A 19479-nucleotide genomic window follows, 5' to 3' on the forward strand; every position below is an offset into this window, starting at 1 on the left:
TCATTTTGCCTAATGATGTTTTATTCACGTGTTTTAAAATCTGCTGCCACATCAAAATATGTAATTCGCCGGAAAAGGGAGGGACGAGGTAATAGAAAAAATTTCAACTTTCACAATTCATCATATTACAAATTATGATCGTTGATAAGTATTGAGTGGACCAGAATTTTGACTATCTTTCATTATTTATTCGGCAATTTTCCCAACATTGATTAGGGGGAGAAATATCAAAATAGGTTCTAATTCACTTATCTTTCGAAATTTGAGATTAAATTTGTTAATTTTTCACAAGATGAGATCGAAGCACGAGAATTTTTCAATTTTAAGAATTTTTTAGCTTTGTTTTTCTTTTTTTTCTTCTTATTCTATTGTTTACCTCACAAAATATATAAATTGACCAAATTATCCATTTGAGAATTATATTTAAAATCACTTTTAACGTTTTTTTATGCTTCATAATACTACTCGTCTTTCATAGTTCCATTGATTGCAGACCCACGTAACCACCAAACATAATATGCAGATCAAGTGAACTGAATTCCTTGAGCAAAATACTCCCCCCGTCCCATTATAAATGAAACGTTTTTCTTTTTTGTTTGTCCCATTAAAAATGAAATATTTCCTAAAGTGGAAATAACTCTATCTCTACTTTTTCATCTCTCTTATTTTACTCTCTCTTCTTTAACTTACAAAACAACACTGCATAAAATCTCGTGCCGATTTCCAAATATTTCATTTTAAGTGGAACGGAGGGAGTATAAAATATATATTGGTGATTTAGGTAGTTCCCATCAATAGCGACAAATAAGCAGCCTTCATCCATCAAAACATCAACATAAAGTGCTTCAACATCAAAATATCAATTCAGCTCATATTCAAAATCAAACAGCCAACAGCGCCGTCTCCTTCCTAATACTCCTTCCGTCCCACGTTACTTGAAGCATTTCTTTTTAGTACGAGATTTAAGAAAATTGTGTTTAGTGAGTTAAATAAAGTAGGAATAAAGTAAGAGAGAGGAGACAGGCTAAAGTAAAAGAAAAAATAAAGTAAATGTGATTATATGATTTGTTTTTAGCCAATAAGAGAAATGATTCAAGTAACTTAGGCACAACCCAAAATAAAATACGACTCAAGTAACTTGGAACGTAGGGAGTATGAACCATCGGAGCTAAGTAAAATCTCATCGATCTAATCTACAACACCGATCAACTAAAAATAGTAAAAAATCAAACAATTAAGCGCTGATTCTCACATAATGACCCTAAAAGAACTCACAATTCAAGAAGAAAAAAAAAAGCTTTTTGGGGAACAATTAAATAACCAAAGTTGGTCCCGTGTCCTAAAAAAACTTAATGATATACGCTACTTATCTCCTAGTTCTAGACTATATTTTGAATAAAGAGGAGTGATCAAAGTTTAAATAATTTTAAGTATATAGCTAGAGAATATATCTCAATCACACAAATAAAGACAATAAATATTATTTATTTTAATAATGTAAAATAGGTCAAGAGTATTTTTGGAATCACATTATGAAATTCAAAAGAGACGTGTGTTCCATATCAAATCATTCCATTCCAAATCAAATCTGGAATCAAAATTTCATGATCGATTTCCTTTCCAAATTAGATTCATTTAAATTCGGTTTTTCCATTCAAGTCATCTGACGCGATTCTTCTCCAATTCACGTAATCCATTCTCCAATTCATCACGACGCAAATTTTGTCCAATTCATCGCGATTCTTCTCCAATTCATCAATCACGCAAAAGAGAAATCAATGGATTTAATTCTGATATGGGGACGAAGATTATTTCGATTCCGATTCTTCATCGTCGGGAGAGGAAGCTGAGACTTCTAAAGGTAATTATCATAATTTGGAGTGAAGTATTTATCGCTTACTGTGAAGTATATGAAGCATGCCTTATAGTGTTTTGCTTTTTCATTCCAGTGAAGTATATTGAGGATATAGTGAAGTATTTTACATTTACAGTTAATCAAATTATAGTTATAGTCAAGTAGATGATGCATGCCTCATATTGTTTTGTTTTTTCATTCAAGTGAAGTATATTGAGGATATAGTGAATTATATTGTGCTTACAGTGAAGTATTTTACCTTTACAGTGAATCAAATTATGATTATAGTGAAGTATATGATGCATGCCTTATAGTGTTTTGTTTTTTCATTCCAGTGAAGTATATTGAGGATATAGTGAACTATATTGAGCATGTAGTGAAGTATATGTAATGAACAGTGAAGTATAAATTATTTTTTTATACAACAATGATTTATTGCGAACAGTGATGTGAATATTTCATATAGTGAAGTATATGTAACTAATAGTGAAATATAACGTTGTTTTTTTTATACAACAGTGATTTACGTGTCAAAATGTCCCGAAGATTTAAAGCCAAGAATTGGACAGAGTTTATCACTCTTGATCGTGCATTGGACTTCTATAACAATCACGCTCGACATGTTGGGTTGATACCCGTAAAAAGGGATTAAAAAAGGTGAAAGAGAAGACAAAAACAGAGGCACTGAGGTTATCAATGAAACCAGGTCGAAAATGTGGACTGCTAAGAGATTGGACATCATGATTCGAGGAACTGCAGAAATGTGAAAGAGAAGACAAAACAAAGGCACGGGACAAAAATAGTTCACTTTGTAGCATGTTTAGTGCACTAATGACTCGTTTTTAGTTCACTTTTGAGTGGTTTGTATCTCGTTGCAAACTTGTTTTTTGTGTACTGCTCAAGTGCGAATAAGTTCACTTTTACATGTGTTTATTTCACTGCTTACAAGTCTTTAGTTCACTTATTAGATGTTTTGATTCACTTTACAGCGGAGTTGAAATACTATATAGTCTTTTATACTGATGTTTGATAATTCAATGAAGAATATTATTCATAATGTACTATTTTTTCACTTTAGTGAAGTATATTGAACATATAGTGAAGTCTATTCTACATGTCATATTGTGTACTGTTTTTTAAATTTCAGTGAAGTGTACTGTCTATATAGTGAAGTATATTACATTCACTATAAATTATATTTAGTTTATAGATTTTAGTGAAGTATATTGAACATATAGTGAAGTATATTATGCATATAGTGATGTATATTCTGCATGCCATATAGTGTACTGTATTTAATTTAGTAAAGTATATTGTCCATGTAGTGAAGTATATTACATTCACAGTGAATTATATTTACCTTACAGTGAACTAGTGTATTATGCTTACAGTGAAGTAAATATGTTTTATAGTGAAGTAAATATGCTCTATACTGAAGTAAATAGGTTCTATAGTAAGGTAAATAGTGAACATAATATTAGTGTAAAATAAGAACTAGCTATTGAATTTGAATGAAGTGAATGGGCTTTGTAGTGAACTAAATGACATATATTATGAACTTCATCAAGTTTCTACAATTTTTCATGAATGCTTGAAGTTTACAATTATTTTTTCCACATCTATTTCCATGTTTTTTCTATATTCTTCATAATGCTTTGATGTTGTCGTCAGTATCTTGTTGTGGAGGTCTACCTCCCTATTCTTTGTCCTTCTTTCAGCAGAAGCTTATGTATCTTGTTTTGGAACATTCTTTTCACATGAATATATAATCATAATAGACTCAAATTATTGCATGGAACATTTAAGTTTGTCGATTGGAATAAATTTGTCTTTCATTGTTGCCAATGTTTCATCCATTGAAATATTAAACATCAATAAAAGCATCCTATACTTTACAATATGCTCAATGTACTTCACAGTAACGAAAAAAAACATAACACTGTAAAACATGCATCATATACTTCACTATAACCATAACTTGATTCACTATTAAGGTAAACTAATTCACTAAAATGATAAAATAATGTACTATAAGCATGAATCACAAACACTTCACTCTAAGCACGAAATACTTTACTGTAAAAACATTTTACTTCACTGAAATGATAAAATAGTGCACTATAAGCATGGATCACAAACACTTCACTCTAACCATGAAATACTTCATTTTAAGCACGTTTTACTTCACTGAAATGATAAAACAGAGCACTTTAAGCATGGATAACACTTCACTCTAACCATAGAATACTTCACTCTTAGCACATTTTACATCACTGAAATGTTAAAATAGTGCACTTTAAGGATGGATCACAAACACTTCACTCTAACCATGGAATACTTCACTCTAAGCACGTTTTACTTCACTGAAATGATAAAATAGTGCACATAAACATGAATGGCAAACACTTCACTCTAAGCATGGAATACTTCACTTTAAATATGTAATTCTTCTTCACTCTAAGCATATTTTACTTCACTGACTTTAAGCACGGATCACATACACTTCACTCTAACACTAGAATACTCCACTCCAAGCACGTTTTACTTCATTGAAATGATAAAACAGAGCACATAAGCATGAATGACAAACACTTCACTCTAAACACGTTTTACTTCACTAAAATAAAAATACAGAGCACTATAAGCATGCATCACAAATACTTCACCCTAATCATGGAATACTTCACTCTAAGCACATTTTACTTCACTGGAATGATAACAAAGAGCACTTTAAGAATGGATCACAAATACTTCACTCTAACACTGGAATACTTCACTCTAAGCACATTCTACTTCACTAAAATGATAAAATAGTGCACTTTAAGCATGAATTACAAACACTTCACTCTAACCATGGAATACTTCACTATAAGCACGTTTTACTTCACTGAAATGATAAAATAGTGCATATAAGCATGAATGACAAACACTTCACTCTAAGCATGAAATACTTCACTTTAAGCATGGAATTCTTCACTCTAAGCATGTTTTACTTCACTAAAATGATAAAACAGAGCACTTTAAGCATGGATCACAAACACTTCACTCTAACACTGGAATACTTCACTCTAAGCACGTTTTACATCACTAAAATAATAACATAGAACACTTTAAGCATGCATCACAAACACTTCACTCTGAGCATATGTGAAAACAATATACTCACGTTTCTACATTCTAGTTCATTGTAAATAATATGACTCAATCGTTAAACTGACTCCATCACTATAAGCATAATATGACTCCATCATTAAACTGAAATGCAAATAAAATCGGTAAAATGAATCGTTCCTCTAATAAATAGATCGATGAACTTAATTAAAGGCATTAGGTATGTTGAATTGAAGGCAAACGACTGAATGAGCAACCAAAAGGAGGCGACAACAAAGTGAATCAAATGAACTTTAGGCGCAGCTGAAGAAGGCGGCGGCGACGACATAGAGTTGTCGTTTATGAGTGAGAATTGGTGGAGAATTCGAGCACAGGAGGGAAATCGGTGGAGAATCGATGGAGAATTCGAGCGGAAGAGGAGTATTGATGGAGAATTCGATCGGAAGAGGAGGATCGGTGGAGAATCGATGGGGAATTTGGGTGGAAGAGATGGCGGGCTGAAGAAAAATTATCTAAATGAGAGGAATTCAAGTTTTAACCCTAACTTTATTTGTTAAATGACTATTTTACCCCCGCCTTTTTATAGTGAACCAATCCTTGCTTATAGTGAAGTAATTTTTTGGACCAATTTCAAAATCCTATGCTAAATTTAAGCCCTTCATTTCTTTATTTTGTGGTTGGAATTTGTTCTCTAATTATACACTTAAGGAGAACTTGCCCTATATCACTCTTTTGAATAATATTTACAAGTTTCAAAAAAATTAACACGTTTTTTTACCTTATTAATAAGTAAAATACTAAAGCAAAACACATTATCTAAACTAAAAGCTAATAGTACTAGTTTTTTGTATGGGCATAACTTTGGACATTTAAACATAGTTGACTGTAAATTTTTTAAGGAACCGTTAAATATGAATTAAATAGATTTTTTGTCTACAAATATACAATAACGTTGAATACAACCTGAACATTTTCTAAGAGAAGTTAGAAATTGGAATGGAATTGCAAATCCAACTCCACCTAAATACATAGCATCAAAGCCAAAACTCCATTCATCTGCCAACTACTTGTTTGATATGGGGAAACCGATCTGCCCAAGAATCATATCCTGAGGTGACTATCTCATACAGATCCGCCTCCGAGTTCCCGTCACCGGACATCATATCCTGTAGTAGTATAACAAGATATCAAAAGAAAAGAGGTAGGATGAAAACCATAAGATCTTCTTGTACTGATGATCATTCATCTCAGAAAATCAAGAAATGAATGACCAAATGAACGAATAATCCATCTTACATGGACGACCTAAATAATGTAATCACTCAGCATCTTAAGATTCAATACCTGGCCGTGGGTTACCAAACTTCTCTTCATGAGCAGGGAAAGAGCAACGAGGTCATCGGCATTGAATTCTGGATAGCGCATAAGAGCTTCCTCGGAAGTTGAATCAAGTATTAACGAGCATATGCTAGATGCCATCATAATCATAGATACATCACTTGTGTTCGCTGCAAAATCATGACACGAATCCTATAAATTTCGGAGTAAACAAAATAATGGAAGGAATGAGTAAAGCACATCGATAAGCTAGAGTCCGTGCATTAGTGTAGCACACAGCTTGTTTGAAATTTGTAAAGACAGTTCAACACATCATGATACATGATTGCTCAATATCCACAAGAGTGCATTTAGTTTAAAACTGTTGATTAGCCTTGATCTAAAGACTATTGTTGTTTCTCCCTTAGTCCCTTGCCCTGTTTTATTTTTGGTTTTCTTGCTCTTACATCCAACTCCATCAATATGGATTATACGTATCTGATTTTACATGGAAATCAAAATCAAGATACGAATTTGATCAATAGGACAAGTCATTTCAACTATGTTAATGCATAACATACATCACTGTTCAAGATATTATGGTAAAAAAAAAATACATCACTGTTTAAGATATTATAGTAAAAGAGCTACCTGTCCAGCGCACCAATGCTTGCAGAAGCTTGACAGAACAAGGATTCTCCAGGGTAAAATGAAATTGCTCCCTCTATTTATGACAAAAATAAAAAATTTACTCCATTTATTTTGATTTGTTTGAGTTCAATACAGAAGTATAGAACATGTTATACCTTTAACAGAAAATTCAAGATTGTATCGCATGCCACCAATATGGTACCAATATTGTCAACACTTGAATCACTTGAATCAATCAGAGAAATAAGGAAGCCAACAACCTGCCACGGGGATAAGTAAAAGAATTTCAGAAGTAATGCTGATTATGATTTGTAGTAAACAAGAGGAAAATCAACTGGAAAAAAAAAATATACAATTGAAGCATTGTCTTACAGCTCCAAAAGCTCCGGCAGAGGCAAACAGTTTACATCCGTCATTCTCCATTGTTATTTGACACAGCAAAGGAAGCAAAAAGGAGATAGACTGAAAAGGACTGACATTTGAAAACACAATAATAGGTTAGATAATATAATGTGGAGAGGCTGAAGCGAATTAATTTATGTAATACAAGGTAGGTCAAACCTAGATTCTTCGTCCCCTTCAACTGACAACATATAACCAAGAAGGTCCTTTACCTTCTCATTGCATGCAGGAGGTGCTTCTGCCAGATAGCTGGCACAACAGTGCAATTATTAGAGTAGAAATGAAAGAATTCAACACCAAAAATATTGATCAGTTTAACCAAAGTTGAACAGAAAGATAAATAAATGGAAGTAAAGATACCTTCCAACTACTCTAACAGAAGCTAAAAGGTCATCCCCTTTTCTATCTCCATGGTCCTGAGGACAAAAAATTACTATTAAAGAGTGAACAAAATTGAGTTTCACTTTAATGCTTATTCAAAAAGATAATCTTGCCTTTGCATCTTGCAAATAATCAAGGACCACTCCAATTGTCTCATTGAGCCCACCAATCATCTTCATCAAAGTGCTGTCATTAATTATAGGAGCTGAGTTTGATTCTGCAAAAACCTTTCACTATCAGATAAATGTCAAAAGAACTAACAGTTTCTTCTTTTAGATGGAATGTCAAAAAAAAAACATTGCTGAGTCACAAGCACAATAGGTAAACATATTCTCTGAGTTCTATGCACCGATCTTTCTTTTGTTCAAATGATGAGCTTAATGTGTTTCATAATTTTGTGGTGCCAGAAACCAAGTGTGAAAGAGAAGCAGCAGCAGGTCAAGATCAGAAGTCTTAGAAATTTTATTTTTACATACCTTCATTTTCACCCAATTTTGACATAAGTTTGATAATCCTTTCAACCAAAGAGAAGACAACACCGAGGTTCCTTAGTGTTCCAAGAAACGTTTCAGAATCTGGAGGAGAATTTTCAGAGGCTTCATATTTCAGGTATGCCAGCTCATTTACGAGAACAGCAATCTCGACCCTAGATGACTCCAAAACAAGCAGTATGCATCTGGAAGAGGATAGGACAGGGATAAATTACAATATGTTGAAAGAATAGAATAAATTAAGAAGCCACTTTCACCACTAACCGTTCAGCAGGGAATGAACTATGCCCATCAGGTAAGTTAGTTGGTCCAATCAGCCAATCCTCGCCAACAATCGATATGGCATGCTGAGCAACAACAAGAGCATGAAGTTTCTCAGCAGGACCTGCAGATAAGAGAGTCCGAAAAGATAAGCCTCAAAAACTGTTATCAGCAGTTATGCTACTTTGCTCCTGGTTGGAAATGTATAATGGGTTTCAAGTGGAAATCAGAGTTCAACTTTAGCATCTAATTTACGCATAAAATGTGTTTTTATGTGAACGTACCTACTCGATTCTGTAAAACATCCATAACACCAACACGGAGATTAACTGACCAGTCATCACTTTTTAGTGACTGTAGCGCTGAACATAACACTCCCTGAAATCAAAATAAATTCAAAGAATCAAAGGCTACAGTAAAAAAATCAGCGGTTCATAGCTTATGGAGAAAGCAATCAAAGCAGACACTTAATAGATAACTAATGGGAGATGCTTGCAGTCATATTAGCAATTAAGAATATAAAGTTCACTATAAGGTAAACAGGTCTTCCATACCGAGTAACTTGAAGAGAGTAGAGCAGAAAGGAGGTGAAGCGCTTCAAATTTTAAAGCATTGTGTAGCCGGGCAAATTGTCTTGCTGTTACAGACACCTGGAACAAACAGGAGGCAGGTCTACATTTAGATAAAATAATTCAAACTTAAGTATCATCTGAAGAAACATCACAGGAATATCCAGGAGAGCATAGGATTACCATCTTTGATAGCTCCGATGGGTGCTCTAAGCAAACATTTTCTGCAGGCAGCTTGCTTATGATGAACTGAACAAGTTTCATGGCGAGCTCCATCACATGGGAACCTGCAACACGTATAGCATCAGACAACCTGAAAAACCTAAAATTTATCTCTACATATTGATCGAGTATTGACTGTAGCTAAGCATTGCAACTGACAGTATTTGCTTTTCTATCCATGCCAATATCACAAAACCAAGATGTTCACTGGCTAAATCACCAAAAGTGTATAAAATGCCCCTCCAATAAGTTTATGAGGTTTAACAAATAGTTAAATTGTTTCACAAGAGATCCAAACTGATTACCATCTGGCAAAGCATGCATTTGAGATGCCAAAACATTCATCCCTCCTGATCTATAGAAAGTCATAGCTCCATCTTCCTGAGCAGTAGTTACCAGAAATAGAAATTCAAAGCATTGTTCAGTGAGAGACAAATTAGATCTGCAGTTCAAGAAAAGAACAATTAGAAGCAACCACACAAATAAACTCCCTAGAACTACAAAGAGCAGTACACAGTATACAATGGCGCAGAGAACCATATACTCCAAATTATATGCCGTAGCTTTAAAACTTCATCGTGATCAACTTGCAAGAGGAAATTAAGTGATACGAACTCAGGCACTCACGCAACGAAACAAACTAGTTTATACATAATCCAATAAAAGAACACTGAAATGTTATGAATTAGAAGATGGAATCATCAATACCATGTTATTTCCCAAAAGGCAATAACAGCGATTATGTATTGCATTTAGAATGACATCAAATGGAAAAGGTAAATGAGAAAATAGAAATAAATTACATACTGATTGGGCATAAGCTCCAAAACAAGGGGGATTTTGGAGAGCATTTCATGAGTAGCAGCAAGCTCGGGGAGTCGGGCAAACGAAGCGAGAATCGTGAGAGAGAGCTGCAGGTAAGCATGGCGGTCGGCATTATCAATATTAGCTCCTCCGCCTCCTTTCCCCATTCCTGCGGAAAAAACTGAATTGAGAAAAAAAAATAGGAACGTAATTGAAACAAAGGGAGAAGCGCGGCGGTAGAGAGACAGATACCGGTGAGCAAGAGGCGGTGGAGGAAAGTAGAACCGACGGCGTTGTAGACAGAGAGGATAGTGGATTTGTCGTTTTTGTCGAAGAATTTGGTGACGAGAAGAAGGCCAGCTAGCCGTTGAGAATCGGTGTTCCCTTTCAACAGTCTCATCACATCTTCCAGTGACGGCGAAGGAGAAGGCGATGCTTGTAGAGAAGAAGTGGAGGTTTGCTGCTCCATCGTCACAGACTCGCAATTCGTAGCAAAATTAGGCGCGACGACTGCTCAAAGTTGCAGAGAGAAAGTTGAGGTTTTGATTCTGGTTAATTCCAGAGAGAATGGAAGCTACTTAATGGGCTCTCTTTTCGCAATTCAAACCCAATTTATCGAAGCCCAATTAGGAATCAGTTTGGGCTTCTAATTTGATCCTAATGGCAGTTGTCAACTATTTAAATTTTCTACTTAATTTTAATTTATTAATTTAACTAAATCAACAGATTTTCAATTATGTTAAAAAAACATTCACTATTTAAGTTAATTGTTTAATGCTAGCTCATTATACGTTTGGGTCAGTACGTGACAAACGGGGAAATTCTGTATGTGAATCCTTGATAGTCTGATTCTTTGGTCATTTTTCCATCATGTTACAACTAAACACCTCTTATTATATTTCAATAAAAGGCGTTTTCAAAATAAAATGAAGCAGAAGAGTATAAAGATTGAGGCATCAATCGATCACAATCCACACTAATCACAATTGAATTAATAATCTGCTGCATTTTACACTAGACATGCTGAGCAATCTAGCCTCACCTGCTACTTGGTATGGACCAATACAAAATATACAAAAAATAGCAACTAGTTTGCATTGCTACAACTTTACAGACATCTGCCATTGAGATGAATAACACTGGTATTTTTAACAGAAAGAGGCATATCGAAAACCAAGCTCCCAATTCCAAAGGGTAAAAAATAATGAAGTTGCAGTAAAACGATCTCTTTGCGCCACGCATATTAAACCCTATAGATAAACATGTGAAAATCAGTATAACAACCTATGATAAGATGTGATCAAACCCAAATAATAATCTAGCTACCTTTTTCGCTTGGATTTCAAGGCAGTGGAAGAAGAAGACGCGTTGCCATTGGCGTGCCAGTTCCTCTTCCTTTGATTGATGAACCAGTTATTTATCTGCTTCAGCTGCAGACCTGTTTCCTCCACCAATTTCACCTTATCCTCTTCCTGTAAAATCATCAATTAATCCCATATCTATCCCTCTATGCATATCAATGTTCATATATATGTATAACATACAGTGGGATATGGCCATTTAGAATGTGATTGCCACCAGGCTTTCAACACAGAGGTTGTATCGCCAGGAAGTTTTCCTGCGCGTCTCTTGCGCAGGATTTCCTCCCTAATGTCTACAATCTTGTCCTTGTAGCCCTGTTCCATAAGCCGAGATTAATTTAGATTTGATGATGATGATTATGATGATAGAGCATAAGCATACATTCTTGAGGTCATGCTTAAGTTCTTGGCGCACGCGCTCCATGAGTGATCTTTCGGTCTCTGTTGGGATCAAAGGGCCGAAGCCGGTGTTGCCATTGCCATCTTCAAAGAGGTTTACATCACTCTCAGCCTGATCATCTTCGTCATCAGACATGGTCGCCCCTGTCCCTTCTCCAGGCGAAACCCCTGCATTTTGCACCAATTCGACTTGTTGATTAATTTTAATTAACGTTAAGTAATCATCTAAATTGAGAGTAATTACCAGTTACGCTTTGCAAGGACTGCTCGATCTCCCAGCACGCCATAACTGCCTCCATCGCATGAACACGCACATGCTGCTGCAATTGCTCTTTGAAGGAACACAGCAGCACCACATAATGCGTCTACATCATCAATTTCAGAGGTGATTATTAACCCTAGACTTCCAATTTGGGGCCAAATTATGAATAAGATGGTCTCACCATGAACTGATCGAGCTCTTTATCATCGGCGCCATGGCCGGCGGCGGAGTATTTGTCGAAGACTTGCTGCGACTGCGCGAGCTGCGCGTCGATCCTCGGCAGCTGATCCACCGGCGTCGCGATGCGCAGGCATGCCACGTGCGCCGACAGGAGCTGCTCGTACAGCGGGTGAGACAATATCTCCGCCTTGTGTTGCCAGTTCGCCTCTCCGTCGCTTCTGCTGCTGTTATTATTGTTATACTCCGCCGCGGCCGGCATCGAGTCGCCGGAAACCTCGCTCATATTCCGCTGCAGGATTGACCGGGAAAGCCACTGATTGCTGGTGGCCGGCGAGGATGAGGTCTGTAGATTCAGGAAATTGGCGTCGGGGAAGTGATTAGCGCTGTTCAGCCAGCTCGGGGGGCGGTGGTGGTGGTGCTCGGTCGCCGGCTTACCGTCGGGGAGGATATCCCGGAGAACAGAGGAATTATCCGGTAAATGATCGTCGCCGAAATGGTGGAGAGCCATTTCTTGCGATAAATGATCCATCTTCGATCAAATCGAGAGAATTGTTGATTTGTTGAAGAAGATGAAGGTGTAGAGCAAATGGAAACAGCGCGCGCTCTATCTCGCTCTATATCTCTAGATGTGGAGTGAAAGCTAGAGTCTTTTACTAGAAGAAGAAAAAACAAATTTTCACCATCACAGATTTGAAAAAGGAAAGGTGGTTGGAGTTGCTAGCTAATTAATCACATGGTATAATAATAGTTTTAGGTTTTGTAAAATACTAATTACAAGATCCTTAAGAGCCTAAGTTTTGTTGCTCTCTTATCTCTTACTCGCTCCTTTCGCACGTTAGTCACGACTGTTAAAAGATAAAGTAGAAAAGATTAACAGTTGACAGAAGGGAGGCGAGAGTAATTAGGAAGATAGCGACACCACCTAATAGCGGATGTGTCGAGTCAATGTGATCGTGGACCACAACAAACAGGGACCAGAAACAGCAAAACCAATCGCGGTCCGGCTCCGGCGGCTCTACATGCATGTGGTCCATTTGTAAGGTAAAAATTGTCTGATTTAATAATCTACATTCCTTGCAATGGTGATTATTAAAGGTAAAATTAGGGCTGACAATTTTTGACACGACACGATAACACGACACGAACCGGCACAAAATTAATGGGTTTGGGTCAGAGCTTATCGTGTTCGTGTCCTTATCGGGTCGACCCATTAAGGACACAAAAATTTCGTGTCGTGTTCGTGTCGGGTTCGTGTTATCCGTTAACAATGCGTGTTCGTGTTATCCGTTAACACATAATATTTTAATATTATTATTCTTATTAACACATAATATTTTGATATTATTATTCTTATTATTTTCATTTTTCAATACTTATTTTCGTGTCATTAATGGGTTCATATCGTGTTCGTGTCGTGTTGACCCGAAACGGTTCGTGTCGTTAATGGGTCCGTGTCGTGTTCGTGGCGAGGGTAGCGGGTCGTGTTCGTGTTCGTGTTTGAGGTTTTCTTAACGGGTCGTGTTCGTGTTTGTTGTTATCGTGTTCGTGTCGTTATCGTGTCGACACGATAACGACCCGACACGCACGATTTGCCACCTCTAGGTAAAATAATGAGACAAAATTAGGGAGAGAGTAAAGAGGAGAAGTGGTCCCTGCACAAAGGAAAAACTAAATTGATCAAATACCAATCAATGCGATGAGAATGGTCCCCCCCTATGATTTAGGAACTTAAATGCCATATTGGAAAAACAAAATCGAAAAGAGCCTAAAACAACCTCAAGAGGTGGACACCCACCAACATCCACCACCACTGTTTCATATCTCAATTTAGTTTACCTCATCTCACTCATCTATATACAAACCGGACAAGACAGTAGTGCCGTGCCTCCTCTATAGTAGAGATAAAACTGATTCCTTATTTTATCAACTATACAGTTGCAACTTTGTCTCTTTATCATGACATGATACAACCAGAAACGCTGCGGTATCAACGTGCTTTTAATTTGAATCTATACTTTTTAATGAAATTTGAGATTGGAGTTGGGACAACAATGCATGCTAAGTAAATGGTACAGAGTCGTCGAACATCACGGTCGCCGGGTCGGGTAGAAGAACGGGCCTCTAACTAATCTCCTCCATCATTCTGTTACAACCGCTGATCCTCCAGTCGAGACCATATATGGTTTTCCATGTATCAGTAAATTACTAAATTCTCCATATATATTAATCCGACTAACTATTAGTCCGTCGCTTTCATCACAGCCTCAAAACAGAAAAAAGGGGGAAAGTTAAACCAAACAGGATAGGGACATGGGCGTGACGCACTGCGCGTGATCCTGGTTAATATTTATTTTAAGTTAGAAATCAACGAATGCTTGGATTGCAGCTATTTTTAACTGTGCTCAATCACGTCGTGCGCTTTCTTTAATCTACTATACCAATACTATTTCTCCATAATTTTGAAGAACCAATAAACAGAAAGTGGAATGTCTTACTGAGTGAACGAGTGTATGGAGAGCAGCAGGAATGACAACAGCGGATAGCGATGGTGATTGCCCCGTCCATATTCCATTAAAAATGGTTCCAACGCCTTGCACTTTCATTTCTTACTTCGTCAATCTTATACATACCTGCGATCCATAGATTCCTGGACGAAAAAGGAAGAATTCCGACTGAGGGAAAGAAGGATGCATGTTGCCATGTTATTATTGGGAAGGTTTGGGAGGATAAGATGATGACCAGTTTTCACTGGATTGTGGTGTTGATGGATGGACCACCACTGGTGCCATCCCTGCAAACAGGAGTGGTTCCCTCCCTTTATTTCTACATTCTTTGACCACCCCCTCTCTCTAACCTCAAGATTCCAAGCAGACAAACATGAGTGGTTATTGTAGTCTTGCATTCCATTATTTCCTAAGCTCTGTCAACTCCACTATCTACTAACAGCAAAGGAATGTCGGTAATCAAAAAGTTCCCAACATCAAAACCCCATTCATAGTTTCAATTAACTGAGCTATTACTTTAGGTCACTTTGCTATAACTTCCTCTACCATCTCTCCAAGTAGAGAAGGATCCTAGCTCCAAATTCCAGCCAACTAGCTCCAGCTGGCCGACGACCTACTCGTAGCAGTCACATGTTGATCAAAACATAATTCAGTTATTTACAATGACAAGAAAACAGTACATAGCAGGGCAACTAAAATGAAAGCATATCTTCTCAACAGCCACCGCAATCTTGATCCCTTAAAGAAATTTGGTTGCAAAACAAATTGTTTATACATTTACAAAGCAGAGTAGGCATGGCGAAGCACAAGAAGACATGAAAAAATAAACCAGAAATAATAGCACAGTCAATGCATCACACGAAGAAAATCAAGGAGGTGGCTTCTGATCTTCGGTTTTAAAACATACTGTACGCATCATCGTCGTTCGACCCAATAAAACACAAAATGGCCATACCAAATATGAGAAATGATGAAAGCTCCATTGCTAATGCTCCCCAACCAATTACACCAGCATGCTTGAGAACAACTGGTATAGCAATGCTACCAACAATTGACGCACCGGTCATAAACTTAGTAGCATCTATCCAACTGTAAAAGGGGTCAAAATACAAAGTGTAAGCCCAGAAAAGTCTCTCGGAGGCAAGTGCAAGGTGAAAGAAGAGTAATATTTACAATTGGATTGGAAAGAAAACTTTACCCATTACTTGATTCAGTATAAAGGTAAGAGGCGTTGGATCCAGCAAAGAAGAGTAAAGGCATCGGTAGAAGTACATACATTAAAACTGTGACAAAAAGAAAATGAAATAAATACAGAAACACTCAGAACCTTGAACCTTCTAGAATCTTAAGAGAGAACACTCAGAAAATGCAGATACAGTTTTAACACATTATAAGACTACCATAAACAGAGCACCCCAATAGACATACAGTTTTGGGGCTATAATACGTGAAAATAGATAGTTACCAATCAAGAATCTAGCACACAAGATTAGGTGTAACTTTGTAAGCGAAGATCCACATGGATTTATGAGGTTCATTCTTTCGATCGCCAGCCAAATTTGTTCAGGTCATTTCAAATCAAGTCAAACTAGTCATAATAATAAATACTTTGACAGCCATTTTTTACAGAAACAGTTGTGAAATTCAGGATTTTTATCTTACAGAGCGAAAGCTAGGAAGCCTCAAAAGAATCACAGTCAATCCCAACCACCCAGGTTTGAGATACAAGCAAGTTGAAAGAATTTTCAATAAAAAAACTGACATCTGCTGGTGGTGTGGAAACATAATTTCGTTGATAACTATACAATATTACCTCTCAGAAGGATGTTTTCAAGCCAGCTCTGATTTAACAAGAAAATTTTCAGGATGCCTTTCATGACTTGTGAAAAATACAATCATATGCGAATTCCAAAATTTTATCGTCCTTGTATTCTATGATTCTATCTATTCTCTGTACTTCCCAGTTCCCACTCTTTTGTTCATCTCCCAGGGAATCTTATACCTAACACCACCATTAGCTGATCACAGTTTTGGTCATAATCTCAGAAAATAACAAACATCTATGTATTTCCCGGACTTGCAAATAGATCACATGACTAAGCAACAAACAAGTAAGGTCCCTCTACACCAATTATGCCAGTCTCCAACAAAAAAAAAAAATAGTCCTAAAAGATGGGTTGGATATCGAGCAGCAGTGCCAAAAAAACTGATGATTCTCTAAGAAACGTATATCCATAATATTTGAGCAAAGAAAAACTGAATAGAGATACCTGTCAGCATTGGCCACCAATTATTGTACAAAGCACAAGCCTGGAGTGTTATCACACAATCAGAAAAAGTGGCTATAGTATTTAACAAGGCTAAATGGCCAATGTCAAGGAGCCATTGACTTCAAATGCATAGTAATGTATTGAAGAGTACCAGTATTTGCAGTACAATCCCCCCTGAGACAAGAATTGCTAGCAAAGCAAGTTTCCCAGATTGCAAGCAAGATCTCACGTGATAAGGCAGGTCTGCCATCTTCCCCTTGCTTGCAGAAAGAAAGCGATTGAAAATTTAAGGGGATACTAAACCTATGATTTTGATACAAATTCCATCATACATAAGCACGTTCAGTATAAATAAATGAACACACAAACAAATATGGATTATATAGATGGGCAATAAAATGTGTTCCAGCTAAAGGGGATCATCTATCTCGTGATATTTGCTCAAATATATGCCACACTGCTTTTCCACGAAATTAAGGAAGAGTAAAAAAAACTTCAATTAAGTTTCTGGTTAGAAGATTGATAAATAACAACCTTCTTATTTCATCAACACAATGAGCCAGTTCTACAATTTCTACTACTGCTACAAACATAACCCTTCTAAGCTCAAATTAACTAGTTCCCGAGAGTCAATAGATTGATAATTGAATTTCTACAACTCAGTGAACATTAACGCATTAAAAGTACATTATCAAACAAATACAAATGTTATGTTAGTTTCACCACAAATTTTACTTTGCCAGGTCTTTCTCACGTCGTGGAATACTATATAGATTACCTTTTCCCATAATACTTTTACGATATATATATACCTAGCATAAGCCCTCAAGACCTCAAATTACACGAAACCACCTAACTTCAATGAAATCTCAAATAAAAACTCAAATATACTAGCATCCTTCAGTTTTTACCAATTTTTTATTCGTATTATAGTACCAGATCAATTTCCAAATAGTTTATAATCTCAACCTTGTAACAATATAGCATCACGCGATTCACGCATCTCTTAATCAACATAAAGCTAAAATCGAAATAATCAGAGAAGAACCAGAAACAGTGACCTGATATCGCAATTAGACAAATAAAGTATGAGGATACGGAAGCAGATCATGAAACTGTATAATAAACATAGCTGAAGAACGTACCAGGTTGGGCAAGGACAAGTGGAGGATTGGAATCAGCTGAAGCTAGCTGATGAGTCTCGCGAATTTGATCGGCTGCTCCTATAAATCGTTGCAGAAGATTGGATTAACGGCAACGCGATTGATCGCGTATGGGTAATCAACACAAATATGGAATTTGCAACTAAGCGAAGGCACACGGTAGTAGCAACATGATTGCAGAATGGCTTGGAAAGAAAGGGAGGGAGAGATTCGAGGGTTGGGTAATTCCGTATCACATTAATAATGTGGCAGTAATATTGCGATTAACATCACTCGACTCCTCACCAATTTCATTAAACTTTTAATCATACTCCTAAAAATTAAAATATACTGATAAATGAATCCTAATTTTGGGTACATTTTTTATCCATTATCTAAAATTTTTATAGCAGATTATACAAAAGTACATTTTTTATCCATTATTTATAACTGAAAAATATACATGCTCGCAAAAACCAAAACCAAAATAAGCAAAAACTATGTTTATGTTAAGCCAGGATACAAGTAAAATTTATATGAAGTTGCATTTGGTTAGTGGAGACACTTCTTTTCTGAATAAATTTAAGAAAAAGATATGTAATGTATTAAATAGAAAGAAACTTCCTCCATTTCATGCTACTGTACTTTTCACTTTAACAACATAAATTTGAATATGAGTAATTAGTGTAATTAAATTAAACTTTTAAGTGCAATAAAATAACACTCGATAAAGAATACACGAACTAACTCTGATATCTTAATTAAATACTATATTTTTTTATCGTGGCATAGTTAAGCCCAGAGTTCAAATCCCATCATAAGGTGAGTTTTTAATTTTTTTTCTCATGCTTTTCTCAAACACTTCAAATATTTTCTTATTTTTTTTCTCTACTTCCGTCAGATGTATTTACTCTATCTATACTAGAGTTCAAAATATGTTATTTTCTCTCTTTTTACTATATAAGTGACGTCAATAATTATATTTTTATCTATATAAGAATTTTATATCCTACCCCCTCTCATAAAAAAAATATAGATATTTTATTTATAAAAAATTATCCCAATTTTTATTTATATACATTTACAACTTATACTATTATTAAATCACTCATAATAATGTGGATCTCATTATTCACTAATACTATTTTAACTAAACTTCTCATGTTCTCTCTTATTTTACCAATTTTATCTTAATTCTCATACATATCATATGTCCATATGTTTAGAGGACGAATAGAGTATTATATAAAAGTTCTAAATATCTTGTTATCAAGTTATTTATACCTCTATAAGATTT

General features: G+C 36.0%; 3 protein-coding genes across 5 annotated transcripts; all 3 read right to left on the reverse strand.

Annotated features, from left to right (window-relative positions):
• Positions 1-5845: 5845 nt before the first annotated feature.
• On the reverse strand, positions 5846-10615 carry LOC125211192 (neurochondrin). Its single transcript, XM_048110904.1, has 16 exons — positions 10317-10615; positions 10068-10233; positions 9566-9702; positions 9222-9325; positions 9024-9119; positions 8754-8847; positions 8473-8593; positions 8194-8393; positions 7831-7934; positions 7697-7752; positions 7496-7585; positions 7307-7406; positions 7090-7194; positions 6935-7007; positions 6311-6474; positions 5846-6132 (listed from the first exon to the last, which is right to left on the reverse strand). Exons 1-16 carry the CDS (start codon positions 10531-10533, stop codon positions 6019-6021), a joined length of 1941 nt encoding a protein of 646 aa, XP_047966861.1. The 5' UTR covers positions 10534-10615; the 3' UTR covers positions 5846-6018.
• A 411-nt stretch (positions 10616-11026) lies between these two features.
• Positions 11027-12993, reverse strand: LOC125211147 (homeobox protein knotted-1-like 3). The gene is made up of 6 exons (XM_048110852.1): positions 12268-12993; positions 12069-12189; positions 11808-11992; positions 11609-11740; positions 11391-11536; positions 11027-11314 (listed from the first exon to the last, which is right to left on the reverse strand). Exons 1-6 carry the CDS (start codon positions 12793-12795, stop codon positions 11308-11310), a joined length of 1119 nt encoding a protein of 372 aa, XP_047966809.1. The 5' UTR covers positions 12796-12993; the 3' UTR covers positions 11027-11307.
• A 2487-nt stretch (positions 12994-15480) lies between these two features.
• On the reverse strand, positions 15481-18445 carry LOC125216810 (vacuolar protein sorting-associated protein 55 homolog). Of its 3 annotated transcripts, none has more exons than XM_048118584.1 (5): positions 18186-18445; positions 17192-17296; positions 17041-17080; positions 15969-16053; positions 15481-15859 (listed from the first exon to the last, which is right to left on the reverse strand). In XM_048118584.1, exons 2-5 carry the CDS (start codon positions 17288-17290, stop codon positions 15667-15669), a joined length of 417 nt encoding a protein of 138 aa, XP_047974541.1. In that variant the 5' UTR covers positions 17291-17296; positions 18186-18445; the 3' UTR covers positions 15481-15666. The 3 variants fall into 3 exon arrangements, with proteins under 3 accessions (XP_047974541.1, XP_047974540.1, XP_047974539.1); XM_048118583.1 differs by having other exon boundaries at positions 17192-17343; XM_048118582.1 differs by having other exon boundaries at positions 17192-17300; positions 18186-18444.
• Positions 18446-19479: the final 1034 nt, after the last annotated feature.

The sequence above is a fragment of the Salvia hispanica genome, chromosome 3 (assembly GCF_023119035.1).
Source record: "Salvia hispanica cultivar TCC Black 2014 chromosome 3, UniMelb_Shisp_WGS_1.0, whole genome shotgun sequence".
Classification (NCBI taxonomy): Eukaryota; Viridiplantae; Streptophyta; class Magnoliopsida; order Lamiales; family Lamiaceae; genus Salvia; species Salvia hispanica.